The 18048-nt window shown below is 49.3% G+C and overlaps 1 protein-coding gene across 3 annotated transcripts; it reads left to right on the top strand.

Annotated features, from left to right (window-relative positions):
- The first annotated feature begins 4641 nt into the window (after positions 1-4641).
- On the top strand, positions 4642-12549 carry GJB6 (gap junction protein beta 6). Of its 3 annotated transcripts, none has more exons than XM_059996054.1 (2): positions 4642-4844; positions 11045-12549. In XM_059996054.1, the coding sequence occupies exon 2, from the start codon at positions 11059-11061 to the stop codon at positions 11842-11844; it is 786 nt and encodes a 261-aa protein (XP_059852037.1). In that variant the 5' UTR covers positions 4642-4844; positions 11045-11058; the 3' UTR covers positions 11845-12549. The 3 variants fall into 3 exon arrangements, with proteins under 3 accessions (XP_059852037.1, XP_059852035.1, XP_059852036.1); XM_059996052.1 differs by having other exon boundaries at positions 4642-4906; XM_059996053.1 differs by lacking the exon at positions 4642-4844 and adding an exon at positions 5218-5488.
- The last annotated feature ends 5499 nt before the right edge of the window (positions 12550-18048 follow it).

Genomic DNA, 18048 nt, shown 5'->3' with positions numbered 1-18048 from the left:
GGGGGGGCCCGCCTCCAGCTGCTCCCAGGCAGCGTGGCTGCGCGTCCTCCGAGCCGCGCAGAGGTTTTCATCAAAAATTAGACAGGGCAGCGGTGGGCACGGCCCTGTTCCGCCGACACGGAGGGCTGCCTGCCTGGACGGCCCGCGCTGTGGGCTGAAGGAAGCCTCGGGAGTAAAACAGCTGCGGCTTTGGGTCAAAGTCCCGCCGCGGCCGGACAGCCCAGCGCACTGAAGTCAGCTCCCATTCTGCAAACAACCCCAGCGGAGTAGACGATAGGTGTGTCCAAACCCTCTTTGCTGCTCAGAAAATAACGCTTCGGGAACCCAGACCTGCCAACGTGGGGTGCTCCCTGCCTGTCCTCTGTAAAAGCCAGAAGCCCCTATAGCCCTTTCTAAGCAGCCGCCCCGCAGACACTGCAAAGGAGGGACCCTGAGTGTGGAGGCCGGAGCCCCCGACATAAGGCAGCTGAGAGGAGACACAGACAGCAGAGGGGCTGAGGGGGCCAAGGGCTGCAGCCCGGGTCTCCCGCCCTCGCTCGGCCCCTGCCAGGTGCTGTGTGAGGCCTGGAACACCACAAGTCCTCACCTATTTGCTGAGCAAATGAGAGAGAAATCGCCGCAGGGATCCGTGTGATACAGAACACATCTCTTAAGAGAGGAAGCTGTTTCAACATTTCAGCATTTGTTGTGAGTAAATGCTGTTAGCTACAGGGCACTCTTCTGTGAATTAACGCCAGACCTTAAGCTAAAGAGCTCGGGGCTTTTCTGTACTGATTTTTTAATTAACAGACTTTATTTTTTAGAGCAGCGCTATGTTTGCAAGCACAAAGTATAGAGAGTTCCCACACACCACCTCTCTCCTACACAGTTTCCCCACTATCAACATGCCCGAGAGATGGTACCCTTGTTACAATAGGTGAACCTATAGACACACATCATCATCACCCAGAGTCCATAGTTTACACTGGGGTTCACTCTTGGTGGTGTACTTTCTATGGGTTTGGGCAAACGTGTAAGACGTGTCTCCACCATTCTAGTCGCATACAGAGTAGTTTGCCCTGAAAATCCTCTGTGCTCCATCTTTTCATCCCTCCATCCCCCCAACTCCTGGCAACCACCAATCTTTTTCCTGTCTCCATAGTTTGGCGTTTTCCAGATATCATATAGTTAGAATCATACAGTCTGTAGCCTTTGCAGACTGGCTTCTTTCACTTAGGAATATCCACCTGTTTCCTCCATGGCTCTTCGTGGCTTGACAGCGCATTTCTTTGTAGCACTAAATAATATCCCACTGTCTGGACGCACCACAGTTTATTTATCCATCACCTACTGAAGGCCATCTTGGTTGCTTCCAAGTTTTGACCGTTATGAATAAAAGCGCTATAAACATTCGCGTGCAGGTTTTTATGTGGACATAAGTTTCCAGTTTCTTTGGGTAAATACCAACGAGCACAACTGCTGGACCCTATGGTAAGATTAGCCTTGTAAGAAACAGCCTACTGTCTTCCAAAGTGGCTGTAAATTGTGAATTCCCACCAGCAGTGAGTGAGGGTTCCTGTTGCCCCACACACGCTCTGCAGTATTTGGACTTTTCATGGTTTTGGATTTTAGACATTCTAACAGGTGTGTAGTGGTATCTCATTGCTGTTTTACTTTGCGTTTCCCTGGTGGTGTAGCTAAAAAGTCATCACCAAACCTAAGGGTACCTCTAGATTTTATCTCCTATGCTATCTTCTAAAGTTTTAAAGTTTTGGATTTTACATTTAGGTCCATGATATAACCCATTTTGAGTTAATTTCTGTGAAAGGTCTGTGTCTAGATTCTTTCTTTCTTTCTCTCTCTCTTTCTTCCTTCCTTCCTTTTTCTTTTCTCTTTCTTTGTCTTTTTTTGCATGTGAATGTCCAGTTGTTCCAACACCATTTATTGAAAAGACTATCCTTTCTTCGTTGAATTGGTTTTGCTCCTTCATCAAAAGTCAGTTCACTGTATTGATGTGGGTCTGTTTCTGGGCTCTCTGTTCTGTTGCACTGATCTGTGTTTCTGTTCTTTCACCAGCACCACACCTTCCTGATTCCTGTAGCTTTATAGTAAGTTTTGAAGTTGGATAGTGTCCATCCTCCAACTTGGTTCTTCTTCAATATTTTGTCATCTATTCTGGGTCTTTTGCCTTTTGCCTTCCTGCTCTTTTGCTTGGTATAAATTTGATGATCGTCTTGCTTGTTGTTGTATCCACACATAACTTGCTGAGATGTGGACTGAGATAGCTTTAATCTAGAGACCAAGTTGGGAAAAGCTGGCATCTTAATAACGTTAATTCTTCCTGTCCAAGAACATCATTGTGGGTTGAATGGGGTCCCCCAAAACGACATGTTGAAGCCTTAACCCCCAGTACCTGTGAATGTGACCTTATTTGAAAACAGAGTTTTGCAGATGTAGTTAGTTAAGACGAGGCCACACTGGATTAGGATGGACTCTAAATCCAATATGACTGATGGCCTTTTAAAGAGGAGAGAACGGTGACCTCAGAGACACCCAGGGAGGAAAACCATGTGACCACAGAGGCAGACACAGGAAGGAGGACCTGGAAGCCTAGGAATGCCAGCCACCACCAGAAGCTGGAAAGGAGCAAGGGCGCATTCTCCCCTAGAGCTTTCAGAGGGATCAGAGCCCGGCCCAAAACTTAATTTTGAACTTCTAGACTCCAGAACTGTGAGAGAAAAAAGAAATACTGTTGTTTTGTTCACTCAGTTTGTGATATTTGTTGCAGCAGCACTAAAAAACGAATTCAAACATGAAATATCTCTCTATTTATTTAGATCTGTTATTTCTTTCATCAGAGTTTTGTGGATTTTCTCATATAGGTCTTGTACATATTTGCTAGATATATACCTATTTAATTTTCGGGTGCTAATATAAGTAGTGTGGTGTTTTTAATTTCAAATTTCAATTGTTCATTGCTGATATATAGGCCAGTAATTGACTTCCGCGTATTTAATCTTGTGTCCTGTAATTTTTCTATAATTGCTTGTTAGTTGCAGGAGAAATTTTATTGATTCCTTTTTTTGGTCATGTATAAAATAAGAGAGTTTTATTTCTCCCTTCGAAGTCTGTATGCCTTTTAATTTCCTTTTCTTGTGTTATTACATTAGATGGTACGTCCAGTGGGATGTTGATTGGAATGTAGGGCCTTGTTCCTGATCTTAGGGGAAAGCATTGAAACATTTAGAAACAAATAACAGAATAAAAAGCCAGCTGTGGGGCTGGAACACGTCACCCAAACGGAAGAGATGGGTTTTGCCCTGTGTTGAGGTGGTCCCTTTTTTGGACACTAGCAAATGCAACACATTCTCTGTGGCTGCTTTGATTGCAAAGTTCTTTCCTCGATGGTCCTGGAACAGCGGCCGCTGGTCTGGAGCATGACCGCTCAGGCGGTGTCGTGCGGAACCAGCCGCGGGAGTGGGAACGTGGGCAGTCCTGCCTCAGGAGCAAGAGCCATTTCCAGGCTCAGCTGCTGTGCTGGTGGGCCCCACCAGTCAAGATGCAGACCCTCACGGAGTGGCATCTACTGTGGGGTAAGGACCCTGCCTGGTGCTGTGGGAATGAGAAAACGTCTTAAACTGCTTATAATCCCCAAAGAAGTTTACAATCTACTTTAAAAAGTGAGTTATTTAGGGACTTCATTGGTGGCTCAGTGGTTAAGAATCTGCCTGCCGATGCAGGGAACACGGGTTCGAGCCCTGGTCCGGGAAGATCCCACATGCCGCAGAGCAACTAAGCCCGTGCGCCACAACTACTAAGCCTGCGCTCTAGAGCCCGCGTGCCACAACTACTGAAGCCCGCGTGCCACAACTACTGAAGCCCACGTGCCCAGAGCTCACGCTCTGCAATGAGAAGTCAGTGCACTGCAATGAAGACCCATCGCGGACAATAAATTAATTAATTAAATTTTTAAAAATTGAGTTATTTTACTATGCCAACGTTTGTGCCCTGCCTGGGGCGGCCTTGGGCATTCAGAGCCGACCTGTGGGAGGGGGCGCGGGCCGGGTCTTTGCCAGGAGCGCGGGGCTGGCTGAGGAAGGCCCCCTTCGCTTCCCGGGATGAGGGGGCAAAAAGCAGAGGTGACTAATAAAATAACCCCTTTAACTCAATAACGTGGTCATTAATGAATAAAGACCCACAGTCTCTGTGCCTCCAGGCTGCTCTCTGACAGGGCCTTGCACGGGCGCCTGGCGGGCTGCTAAGAGGGCGGCAGTGTCCAGAAAAGAGTAGGCTAAATCCCGGGAAAAACACAGCCTGCGCCGAGCACCGATCCCACCGGGTCGAGCCCGTCGGAAGCCTGGCTGCGGGCCCACCCGGGCCCACTCGGCCAGGCCTGCTCCCGGGGGGCGCGGGCGCAGGCCCTGCCCCCGACCCCCCGGCGCTGCGGGGACACCAGGGCCGCCCCGCCGGGCCCGGACCGGGCTGGGCAGGCCCCGCGCCCCGCGCCGCAGAGGGAGTGCCCGCCCGCACGCCCGTGCGCCCCGCAGCCCGCGCCCCGGGGCGGGTGCGCTCCGATTCCCGCGCGCTCGTCTCGCCTCCCGCCCGAGGAGCGTCAGGACAGAGGCGGGGTGGGGCGCGGTTAAAAGGCGCTGCAGGTGGGAGCCGGGCCATCCCAGAGCGGGCGGAGGGCAGCTGCAGACGTCGCACTCCCGCCGAGCTCGCGGCTCCCTGCGGCTCCCTGCCCTTCCTGCCAGTCCGGCGGCCGCGCAGGCGCCGCCCCGCGCCGCGCCCGGACCCCGCGCCCGGACCCCGCGCCCGGACCCCGCGCCCGGACCCCCGCGCCCGGCCGCATCCCCGCCGAGCAGGTGAGGGGGGCGCTACCTCTCGGCCCCTCGGGCGGAGGGCTTGTCTCCGGAAGCCGGAGCAGGTAGGTCGGCGGCCCTTGGCCCCCTCCCCCTCATCCCCCGCGCCCGCCCCCGTCGGCGACCCGCTCCAGGGCCCGCGGGTGGGGGGCGGTCCGCGAAGCCGCCCGCGCCCCGCATCCTCCCGCGGCCCGGCGCGCTCGCAGGAACGAGGATGGGCTGGTTTGACTTTTACACCGGGCGGTCCCCCCTGACTCGCACAACAGGTTTTGCGGATGCGTCACCTCGTGGGTACAGGTGCCCCTTTCCCCCACCTCCTCTGCTGCCTTTTGGATTTTCTTGGCTTTCATGGGTCCCTGACGAGGTTCGGCTCGCGTTTAGGGGAGCGGGACTAGCCGGCAAGCCCAGGTGGAACTGGCCGGAGCGGCCGCTGGACGTAAGCCCGGGAGCCTGTGAGCCGCACGTGACACTAGCACCATCACTGGACAACAGTACTTGTCACTGGTGACACATCTCAGTAAAAGGTGGCGGCACCGGAAGGTACTTCCTGTCTTGTGGAGGAGACCGGCCCCAGGTGTCACCCGGCACAGGGTGTGGGCTTTTGACCGGCTTGGCCTCCCTTCCTGCAGAGCAGGACGGAGTCTGAGGTGAGTGCGGCCTGGATACAGCTGTGGACGCCTGAAGGGGCTGGGGGCCTGCAGCCACGCAGGGACCCGGGCCAGCGACCCCGGCACCATGTCCCCCAGGTCGAATCTGGCCGTGGGTTTAGCGCACGGTTGAATTCAGCCACGCACCCCTGCTCTTTCCCTTGGGCGGACTTGATGCCACACAAGTCTTTTCTTGCCCCAGTTCTGGCAGTCTGGTCAGTATTCTAGAAGAAGACGTCCTGCCCCAGCCAGACTCCTTAGAATTTCAGGATGTGCTGTGTAGAGCTTTGTCTGCTGCTCCGAATCCCAGGGCCACTGGGGTGGTGTTGGAACCCTGCCAGGCAGGGGAGAAGGGGTTATGAAGAGAGAACGTCCATAGAGAGAGCCTGTGATATAACTGGGGGAGGGGTGTTCCCGTTGCCATCACCGCGTGGATCCAACCCAGAAGGCGTCAGTCAGTTCAGCTGCTTCACGGTGTCTTGATTTAAAACAAAATTCTGATTCAGGAAATGGGAACTTCATTCTCTTTTTCTTTGACTTTTCTGAAGTATAAGAGCTTTAAGAAGGAAAAGAACCAGCAGAGGTTCTGACTGAACAATTTCAACAGGGTGAGAGGAAAATTCTAACTTGCGGGTCCTTACCATGCACCCCTGGCTCAGTCTGAATGTTCTAGGAGCTGTGAGTGGTTTGTATATTTTAGTTAAAAATTTTAGGTAGAATGAAATTGTGGGAAAATAATTTCTGGTCCAAGCTTCTAGGTCCGTGAGGGCATAATCCTGCCAGTGGCTTCATTATCATGGTAAGATTTCTGTTTGACTCATTTGATCCAGGAGAATGGACCGGGGTCCCCAGAGGGCTTTTTCTGTTTTTATTCCCAGGATCATTTAACTCCAGCTGGACTTAAATGTTTGGAAAGGACACAGGTTTGCTTCAGGGAACAGAGACTGCTAAATGGAAAAAAAATTTTTTAACTCTTTGAATTCTCCAATGGATTAAGAATTACATGTACGGTATTAAAATACTCCTTCCTGAAAAAAATATTTTGTGGGTTTAGATTCTAAATAATTGTGGCAGTTTCCTCTGGACTTTAACTGTATACATTAAATGCATTTTTGAATATACATATGTATTCAAATTAGAACATATTTTAATTTTAAATTTATCCTTTAATAAATATTGATTGTATTCTCCAAAGAATTTAATTCAGAAGACCCCATGATATAACACACCTCCCACATATGGACATACGATTACATTGAATCTTGGATTATGATAGCTCAGAACCATCAAAGTTTACTTTGGACAAAAAAAAAAAGAAGTCCATGTAATTCTATGAATTGTCCATTTTTATGTTTAGACTCCATAGACAGGATTTTTTTCATTTTTATTGAGTTAATTTTGAAGAAGTCTATAAATCCTAAATCCATTTTATCACTGGTCATTACTTTGAAGGGACAGTTGATGGATTTTTGAGTCACTAAATTTAAAAATCAGCTATCAGTTTGTCCCTTGGATGACCTGAGATTTCCAGAGACAAAAGGAAAAGATTCTTCTTGATTACGGAGAGAGTTTAAGAATTTTTTTTTTTTTAGGCTGCTGACTTGTGGGGTAAGGGAGTATATCCAGTTCCTCAAACTCCACCTTCTTTTTTTTTTTAATGCTCAGGGGCATGGGCCTGAGGTTTGGGATCGGGCATTATTATCATTATTGTTATTATTTTGAAAGGGAAAAGGATCCACATTAAAGATTTTATTTTGATGTTACTGTGTATTTGAAGTACAGGGCATCAGGAAACTGGCAGGTCCAGACACCCCCCTTAACCGTTCTGGGGACAAAGGAAAACTACCACCCGGGGTCGTGCAGTGGACCCCCGGGGAGGAGCTGAAGGGCTGTGGCCACAGCTACTAGTTTTCCTGTCACGGGCCACACCCTCACTGCCCTCCGGAAGCTGCACCCGGGTTCCCGTTCCTGGGGGTGCTGAGCGCCACTGGTGGCCCGGTGGTCGGTGATCGATGGTGCAGGGGAGCCGGGTCCCAGAAGAGGGAACCTCACCCTGAGTCTCCTCTGGCCGCAGAGCTGCGAGTGCCTCAGGCGCTGCTTTTGCCTTGGCGTTATTGCGTCTCATCAGCACAGACTCCTCCGCTGTCCAGAGCCAATGTGGACATGGTGAGGGATGCTCTGTCCTCAGGTCCGACAGGGAGTCGGGGATGGCTTTGGAGGGAGTGCAGATGCTGAGGGGATGCTGGGGCTTTAGTTTTGGTCTTGTCGTCAGTGAAACTGACACGGCTTTGTTAAGCAAACTAGTTATGCTTAAATTCTTAAATAAGAATTTTTAAAACAAGAAATTATATTACTGAGGCAGAATGCTAATAGATTTAAACTATTTGAATTTAAGAGGGAAGCACCATCTCTCTTCCTAACACTCTGTGTCATCAGAAGTCAGGTCACTGATTTCCTATTTTCAGAGCTAAGCAATTGGACCACAGCTGTGTGTCCGCAGTGACTAGAGACACTGCACAGCCCAGTGGCGTTTGCTTCTGTGAGCTTGATTGTCAACCACCTTTCTACACAGGAGCCAAGCAAACTTATTCTTTGCCTAAAAGACAGCCAGGAAGGTGCCAGTTAAAATAAACCAGTCTGGGGACTTCCCCGGCAGTCCAGTGGTTAAGACTCTGCCTTCCAAGGCAGGAGGTGCAGGTTCGATCCCTGGTCAGGGAACAAAGATCCCACACGCTACGGAGTGTGGCCAAAAACTAAAAAAAAAAAGTAAAATAAAATAAACCGCTCTGGTTCACAAAGAAAGAGTTAATATTTTGCTTTTTATTGAACAAAATTTTTATTATTAAAGCTTTGTTTAATACTAATTGTGAGGGGTACCGACAGAGGCAGTTACTTTGGAAAGTAATTTTCAAAGTGTCTTCACATCTTCTGCCGCCAAAATGTTTCTGGCAGGCCCCCCTGAGGCTCTCCTGCCGCGGAAGAGGGGGGGTGGGGGGGTGGGTCCACACCCCCGGCCAGTCTTCTAGGAGGTGAGGTGAGCTCTGCTTCTGTTCGAAGCCTCGACAGTGACGTTCATCCAGACAACAGGGCTTCTCCCTAAGGGAAGGATGGGAACAGACGCTGTAGGAAGCCATCTCATTTCTTTTTCACCCTTTAAAGGCAAATTGCTGATTTTTAGTCAGAGTCAATAAGTATCGTAAAACAGATTATTTTCTGTTCAGCTTTGCTACTTTGATAGAGCATGTCATCTGGGGACCCAGAAAAGTCAAAAGAAATAAAGATGCTGCCACAATAATTGCCCCTGTTTTTTAAGAGATGCCCCAGGGGGCAGGAGTCAAGGATTCTGCTCTAGAAAGCGGGGGACCTCGTGGGGGGAGATTTGACCTCCTGACCTCTCCCATGACGTCAGCCTCTCCTAATTCCTTCAGGCCAGTGGCCTCTGGCCCCTGGGAGGGGGAGGGTGCTGCCTTACTCAGGCAGCTGAAGATAGACAACTCAGAGAGGAAACAGCCTTCTTACCGGTTGGGGAGTTTCAACTCTCTGCACTTTGGAGGGTTGGAGAAAATGTGACCTTTATTTGAGAAATCAAAACCTTGCTGGTCGGGCGTTGAATTCCGCACTCTTCAGTGGGAGATGCTTACCAGTTAACTAGAGAATATCTCCAGCTTGTAAACAGACAGGATGGACCTCCCAGGTGAGCCGACACTGTAAACTACATTCAAACCTCAAGATATTTGTGTTTCTTCCTTCCACTGGGTGCGTCCCGGTGCTTCCAGGTCAGGAGGGCTACAACTGGGCAGATTTATTCTAACAACTTCCACCAGGAGCTGAGAGTGAATTCTACAGTTCGTAGCTCTCCAATAAGGTTTTTAAATCAAAGACTCATTACCGTGGACTTGGAAATCCTTTAGGTCACGGGGTCAGTGGTCTGAGGCGGGGGTTAGACGCAGATCCTGAGACCAGTCTTCCTGACCGAGGCCCCCGTGTCCCCCCAGACCCGCGTCGGAGGCTCACACAGCCTCTGATCAGAAGCATTAAGGACAAGGAAACACAGCTTTAAGGAGTGTGTGTTTAAAGAGCTGTGCTTTTTTCTCAGCTCTCCTTTTCAAAAAGCAAAAGCCTGGCTGTGTGTACATCCGCCTTTGAGTCCCGCTTAGTCCTGGATCCACACAGGAATCCAGCCCCCAGCCCCTTCGCTGCTCCCGGGGCTCCTTCCAGGCCCTGGCCCCCCGTTCCCGGCCAGGTGGATGCCCACCCGTGTGCGGGCCGTTCTGGAAATGCGCATGAAGAGCCGCCCAGGGCGCCCGGGCTCCACTCTCCTCACCAGCCTGAGAGGGAGAAGCCTGAGCCCACGTTCAAGTGCAAGAAAGTCTCCCCCAGGGGGGTTGACAGAAGGCCTTTGGGGCCCCTCCCCCGAAAAGGCTATGAGAACTTGGGTGAGCGTGTCTTTCTGAGGAGATGGTCTTTCAGAAGATTCTCAAAGGGTCCATTATTCTTTTTTCTTCTGAGCAGAATACTGACCGACTTTGGTCTGCCGTGGCAATGCAGAAGGGGTCCGTTTGCTTTGTGCAGAGTTTCTTTAGGAGTCAAGGCCCCTTCGCCTCAGGATGTTGGATCAGAGCCTTCACAGGGGACCCTGCACTGCAGGTGGGGCTGGTCCTGCACCTGCGGCTCCTGCTGTAAACTTGGCACCTGTCTGGCAGGGGAGCAGCGCTGCCCATTAAGGGGAGAAAAGTGAGCACTTTCTGTAAAAGCCTGTGGTTCTATTCTGGAAGAGGCTCTTTGAGTAGCTTACGGCGTTAGGTTTCCTAAGAGCACATGATTATGGCAGGTCATGTTGTCCAAGCTAGAAGTAAATACAAGCTTATTGTACAAAGTGAACTAATAAGTGTTTGGTTTCCTTTTTTCCTCTTCGTAGTCCATTGGGTAAAACAGATTGTGTCATTCCAGTGAATGATTTTTTTTCTTGGATAAGCCCTTTAACAAATAAAATCTACTGAGGGGGCTTCCCTGGTGGCGCAGTGGTTGAGGGTCCGCCTGCCGATGCAGGGGACACGGGTTCGTGTCCCGGTCCGGGAAGATCCCACATGCTGCGGAGCAGCTGGGCCCGTGAGCCATGGCCGCTGGGCCTGTGCGTCCGGAGCCTGTGCTCCGTAGTGGGAGAGGCCACGACAGTGAGAGGCCCGCGTACCGCAAAAAAAAAAAAAAAAAAAAAAAAAATCTACTGAGGAACATCTGTGATCCCTTGGGCAAAGCGAAACAGGGATTAAAAGGGAGCTTGGAAATGAATGTGTTTGCCTGAGGTCCTGGGTTAGTGGCTAGTGTCAGGCAGCAACCTAACGTATAATCCGAGTTCAGCTGGACCCAGAGGCTTGTCAGCCCCCGCCAGACGCGAGAGTGCTTTCAGAGTGGGTGCTGTCCCTCCCAGAAAACCACCTCCAAGCAGCTCGCGGGGTGAGCTCAAGAGAGACGTCCTCCTGTCTGTAACATTACAGCAGCTTTACAAATTGCAGGAAGGTTCCACTAACTACCCTGTGCTCATTTTCGCCTGTTCAGGATAAAGCGGCAGCATGGACTGGGGCACGCTGCACACGTTCATCGGGGGCGTGAATAAACACTCCACCAGCATCGGGAAGGTGTGGATCACCGTCATCTTCATCTTCCGCGTCATGATCCTGGTGGTGGCCGCCCAGGAGGTGTGGGGCGATGAGCAGGCCGACTTCGTGTGCAACACGCTGCAGCCCGGGTGCAAGAACGTGTGCTACGACCACTTCTTCCCCGTGTCCCACATCCGGCTCTGGGCTCTGCAGCTCATCTTCGTGTCCACGCCGGCCCTGCTGGTGGCCATGCACGTGGCCTACTACAGACAGGAGGCCGCGCGCCGGTTCAGGCGCGGGGAGAAGAGGAACGAGTTCAAGGATCTGGAAGACATCAAACGGCAGAAGATCCGGATCGAGGGCTCCCTGTGGTGGACCTACAGCAGCAGCATCTTCTTCCGAATCATCTTCGAGGCCGCCTTCATGTACGTGTTCTACTTCCTGTACAACGGGTACCACCTGCCCTGGGTGCTGAAGTGCGGCATCGACCCCTGCCCCAACCTCGTGGACTGCTTCATCTCCAGGCCCACGGAGAAGACCGTGTTCACCATCTTCATGATCTCCGCGTCCGTGATCTGCATGCTGCTCAACGTGGCCGAGCTGTGCTACTTGCTGCTCAAAGTGTGCTTCAGGAGATCCAAGCGAGCGCAGACGCAAAGAACGCCCCCCAACCACGCCCTCAAGGAGAGTAAACAGAACGAGATGAACGAGCTGATTTCCGAGAGCGGGCAGAACGCCATCACGGGGTTTCCTAGTTAAACGGGGCCAGGCACCGCGCAGCCGACCTAGCGTCGCGGAACTGCGGCCTTCCTCGGAAGGCAGCGCCGACCAGGCGTCCTGGCTCTCAGCTGAGACTCTGTCCTTACAAACGGCTTTCACCATTCATAGACACCCGAGTTAGCTTTCTGTAGAATAATTGGGCCATGAATGTGCCACGTAATCAAATGTGTGGCCCGGCTCTACAGCCGGGCCTCGGTGTGACTTTTACATGTGGGTTTAAGTGGACCGTCTGACATGGCGGTATTTCCTGAAAATTTAAGGACGTAACTGTTGTCAATAAAACATTTATCTAGAAATTGATACTTTTATTAGGAAGAGATATTTTTATAGGATTGAATGTTTTAGTTCTGATTTTGAATTTATGTAAAGTATTTTTATAATGACTGGTCTTCCTTACCTGGGAAGACACACAATGTTAATTTTAGAATCATGCCTTCAGTGTCTAATATTTAAGCTTCCTCTGTCTCGTCGTAGGTATTGTTTTTCCTTGTCTGCTGACAAATGTGTGACCTGTCATGGCTCTTAGGGTGGAAAGGGTTCACTGTACCATGTATTTTCACTGCTGTCTGGGCATGGCCGGAACTGTATGGAAGCGGGAAGCTTTTCGTAGGGGCTGATTTGCAGTCCTCGTGAACGGCTGACGCAGGAACGCGCTCCCTCAATAAAGATGAGCCCTTTGCTGAAGCTTCTGTTCCTTCTGGGCCACTGCGTCGCTGGCGACCTGAGGGGCGGCTCGGGGCAGGCTGCTGGGGAGGCCGCGTGGCTGGAGTGCTGGTGTCCGCGCACCCCTGCACCCTCTTCCCATCCCTCTGGCAGGGTCGCTTTAGCAGCCCCCAGGCCTCAGCTTGGAGAGGGGTCGGCTGCTCCAGGACATGGAAGGTGTCCCCTGGGTCAGCTTCCAGCCCCTCGGACAAGGGGAGAGGGCCCTTCAGTCCACAGCTCTGCACCCACAGGTGGTAAAGGGGAGGGCTTCCTCCCGGGCTTTCCAGGTGGGACACGGATGCCTTTAGTGGGGGTATTGGTGCACCAGCCGGGGACCCATCACCCTGGAGATGCCACACCCCAGGGCCACCCCTGTGAAGGGTGCAGTCAGCACACATGCTACGCATAGGGACGGACACCTGGTGAACCGCGAATATTCTCCAGGGCTGGACCTGCGTGCCGGGGTTCCAGACCCTCTCCCCAGAAACGCAAAACAGGAAGTCTCATTTTCTTCAGAGTCCGAAGCAAATTCCAGACATATCCTTTCATCCATAAGTATTTTCGTAGCGATCCATGAAAACCAAGATCTAACCTTTAAGAACAAAACCACGATTTTTTCACAGGGAAGATCCAGTCCGCCTCCATAATTCCTGATGGTCCCGTGACAACCTTTCCTGATAAACGGCTGTTGAATGGGTCTCAAGCAAAGCCCATAAACAGGATGGGGGGACATGGGGGGGATGAAAAGGCTTTGGCGGCAGCCGCACTGCGTGGGAGAGGCTCGTCCCGCCCGCCGTGCTCCCAGGGCTCCCAGCCACCCCCTTCCTCCATTTTCCCTCTCTCCTCCGCTCCTTCACTGCCCTCAATGCTCCTGCCCCCGGAGCTGTGTCTCGGCCGCCCCTTCGGGTCTGAGGTGGTGGCCACACTGCTGGCCTCGCTCACCCGTCACCTCCCAGCACCTTAATCTGGGCCCAGCCCCGCTACCAGCCCAGGCCGCCAGAAGCACCAGTGACGTTCTGACACCAGCGTAATGGCCTCTTCTCAGCGTCATCCTCATAAAGCTCTCCCTGAGGCCGTGTTCTGTCTGGATTCCGAGACACTGTCCCCTACCCTTGGGCCTCCTGCGCTGGCTTCTCTCCCTCGCCCCCTCCCTCGGGTGGAGACCTTTCCTCTCCTCTCCCTGCACTCTTCCTTGTGAGATATTATCCCCATTTTACAGATGAGGCCACTGAGGCTCAGACCAAGTTTACCCAGCTAATCAGCAGCAGGGCCAAGATTCAAAGCAGGCTGAATGTCTCCAGGATCGGTGGCTTCACTGCCGCTCCCACAGCTTGGTGCTCAGGGACCACAGTGCCAACATGCCCATCATCCCTCATCCAGCTCCAGCAACCATCTAGCCGTGCCCGTTCGCATTCGGGGGGTCTCGCCCGATTATCCCCCAGCCTGGATGACTGTAAAGCAAATCCCAGACAGATCGTTTCTTCTGCAGATATTTCAATATGGGTCCTTTAAGAGTATAGACTGGGACCTCCCTGCTGGTCCAGCGGTTAAGAATCTGCCTTCCAACGCAAGGGACATGGGTTCAATCCCTGGTCGGGGAACTAAGATCCCACATGCCGCAGAGCAACTAAGCCCGCGTGCCACAACTAGAGAGAAGGCCGAGTGCCACAACTACTGAGCCCTCGCACCACAACTAGAGAGAAATCCGCACGCCACGAGGAAAGATCCTGCATGCCGCAACAAAGATCCCACGTACCGCAACTAAGACCCGACACAGCCAATAAATAAATATTAAGAAAAAAAGAGCATAGGCTAAGCTTTTAAAACAAAAACAATGCCACCATCACACTAAAATAGCTAGTCCATGTTCATAATTTCCCAATTGTCCTGCTCATGTTCTTTTCTTTTTTTAATTAAACTTGTTATTTTGAGATAACTGTAGACACATGTAGGTGGAAGAAATAAAACAGACGTCTCGTGTGCTTTGGGCAGTTTCCCCCGATGGTAACATCTCGAAAAACTACAGTCCAAGACCTCAGCAGGACACAACACTGACACAGTCCAGATACAGAACATTTCCATCACCACCAGGATCCTGGTGGGGCCCTTTTATACCCATACCCGATACCCTCCGATTCCGATCCCACCCACTCCTGGCAACCACTAATTTGCTCACCGTTTCTCCGATTCTGTCATTTCAAGAAAGTTGCATAAACGGAATCGTGCAGTACGCAACCACTGGGACTGGATTTTTTTCTCAGTGTAATTCTCTGGAGACTCACTTGGGTCACCGCACCAGGAGTTTGCTCCCACTGCTGGGCTGCATGGTGGTTGCACGTTTCATTTTTGAAAGCAGCCGGTGTTTTCCAGAGCAGCGGCATCATGACACACCCCCACCAGCAACGTCTAAGTCACCCGGTCTTTCCTGAGCCTCGCCAGCATTTGGTGGTGGTGTTATTTTTCATTTTAGCCATTCTTCTTATTTTCAATAACCGGTTCTTAGATTGAAGTATAGTTGAGTTACAATGTTGTGTCAGTCTCAGGTGTGCAGAAAAGTGATTCAGTAATACATATATTCCTTTTCAGATTCTTTTCCATTATAGGTTATTACAAGACATTGAATACAGCTTCCCACGTCATTTTGTCGTTCTGATAGGTGTGTTGCATGTGCACTTCACAATTAGCTAATGAACTTGACCACCTTTTCATGTGCTTCTTTGGCATCTCTCTGTCCTCTTCAGTTCTTTCGCTCGTTCTCTCATTGGATTGTTTGTTTTTCTACTGTTGAGTCTTGAGAGATCTTTATGTACTGTAGACACAAGTCCTTGGACACAGATAGTGGTTTGTAAATATTTTTCACTCTGTGGCTTTTCTTTTCATCTTCTTAACAGGGTCTTTTGCAAAGCAATAGCTGTTCATTTTAATGAAGTCCAATTTCTCATTTTTTTAATTTTATGGGTTGTGGCTTTGGTGTCAAATCTAAGAACTCTTTGCCTAGCCCTAGGTTCCAAAGATTTTCTCCTATGCTTTTTCTAAAAGCTGTCTAGTTTTATGCTTTACATTGAAGTCTGTGGTCCATTTTGTGTTAATTTTTATAAAAGGTCTGAGACTTGAGGTTCACTTGTTGCCTGTCGACATCCAGCTGCCCCAGCACCATGTGATGAAAGGCTTGCTTTCCTCCATTGAATGCCTTTGGCACTTTGTTAAAAATCAACTGGAGGGCTTCCCTGGCAGCGCAGTGGTTAAGAATCCGCCTGCCAGTGCAGGGGACACGGGTTCGAGCCCTGGTCCGGGAAGATCCCACATGCCACATAGCAACTAAACCCGTGCGCCACAACTACTGAGCCTGCACTCTAGAGCCCGCGAGCCACGACTACTGAAGCCCGTGCGCCTAGAGCCCGTGCTCCGCAACAAGAGAAGCCAACGCAATGAGAAGCCCGTGCACCGCAACGAAGAGTAGCCCCCGCTCGCTGCAACTAGAGAAAGCCCGCGCGGCAACGAAAACCCAACGCAGCCAAATATAAAATAAATTTAAAAAAAAATCAACTGGGCATGTTTGTGTGGGGCTATCTCTGGGTTCTCTGCTCCACTGACCTCTGTTCTCTCCCTCCACCAGCACCACAGTCCTGATTCCTGTGCTTCATTTATGTCTTGAATGCTCGAGTGATTCTTCCCTCTTTATTCTCCTTTTTCAAATTTTTTCAGCTACTCTAGTTTCTTTCCCTTTCCATATAAATTTTAGAATAATCTTGTCTATGTCTACAAAAAAATCTTGCTGTGTGTTCGATAAAAATGGCATTAAACTTGTATATCAATTTGCAGAGAATTGACATCTTTATTATGTCAAATCTTTTATCCATATACACAGCATATCTGTTTATTTACTCCGTCTTTGATTTCTTTCATCAACATTGCATAGTTTTCAGCATACGAATACGAAAAGTTTCATTTTATGTAAAAAGTAAAAAGATTTACTTCTAAGTATTTCATTTCCTTTGAGTGATTGTGAATAGTATTGTATTTTAATTTCATTGTCCGTATGTTCATTGCCAGTATATAGAAATAACCGTTATATTTGTTGGCTTATTTGCTTATATCCTGTGATCTTGCTGAATTCATTTAAAAGTTCTAGATTTCTGTAGTTTCCGCGGGATTTTGTGCACAATCATACCATCTGCAAATAGAGATAGTTTTATCTCTTCCTTTATGATCTGTGTGTCTTATATTTCTTTTTCTTGCCATGTAGCACTGGCTAGAACTTCAAGCACTATGTTGAATAGGAATGATAAAAGCAGAAATTCTTGTTCCTGATCTTAAGGGGAAAGGATTCAATCTTTCACCACTAAGTACAATGTTAACTGTAGGGTTTTTGTAGATGCTCTTTATCAAGTTGAGCAAGTTCCCCTCTATTCCTATTTTTCTGCTGGTTTTTATTATGAATAGGTGTTGAATTTTGTGGAAAAAAAATATTGCATTAAATGATATGATCATGTGATTTTTCTTCTTCAGCCCATTAATATGATGGATTACCTTGACTAATCTTCATACAGAAACAACCTTGCATCCTTGAAATGAACCTCACTTGGCCATGGTGTGTAATTCTCTTTATATATTACTGAATTTCGTTTGTTAATATTAAGCCTTCTTACATCTACGTTCATGGGGGATGTTGGTCTGTAGTTTTCTTTTTTTTTTTTTTGTATTGTCTTTGTCTGGTTTGTGTCAGGGTAATACCAGCACCACAAAATGAACTGGGGAATGGTCTTGCCTCCTCTGTCTTCTGGAATAGGTCATGCAGAACAGGTGTAATCCTTCTTTAAACATTTGGTGGAATTTCCCAGTGAAACTATCTGGGTCTGGACATTTCTTGAGTTTCTCTTTAACAAATTCAATATCCTTAAGAGTTACAAGGATCTTAAAATTATCTGTTTCATATTTGGTGAATTGTGATAGCTTGTGTGTCTTGAGGGAGTGATCCATTTCATCTAACTTGCAAACTTTGTAAGTATAGAATTGTTTATAGTACTCCTTATTATCCTTTTGATGCCTGCAGGGTCTGTAGTGATGTGCCCTGTTTGATTCCTGATACTGGTCATTTGTGTCTTCTCTCTCTCTCTTTTTTTCTCCCTTTGTCAGTCTTGCTGGAAGTTCATCAGTTTTATTGATCTTTGCAAAGAACCAGCTCTTTGTTTCATCAATTTGCTCTATTCATTTTCTGTTTTCAATTGAATTGATTTCCTCTCTTTATTATTGTCTTGCTTTTGCTTGCTTTGGGCTTATTTTTCACTACTCTTTCTAGATTCTTGAAGTGGGAGCGTGGTCTATCGACTTGCGTCTTCTCTTCTTCACTCATGTTTGCATTCAGTGCTGTAACACCCTATCAGCACTCCCGTAGTGTGTCTTGCAAATTTTGATCCCTTGGATTTTTTATTTTCATTCAATACAACGTATTGACCCATGGTTTATTTAGAGCTGTGTTTT

The sequence above is a fragment of the Delphinus delphis genome, chromosome 18 (assembly GCF_949987515.2).
Source record: "Delphinus delphis chromosome 18, mDelDel1.2, whole genome shotgun sequence".
In the NCBI taxonomy this organism is placed as follows: Eukaryota; Metazoa; Chordata; class Mammalia; order Artiodactyla; family Delphinidae; genus Delphinus; species Delphinus delphis.
Note: the sequence above shows the minus strand (reverse complement) of the source record. Positions and strands in the feature narration are given on the sequence as shown.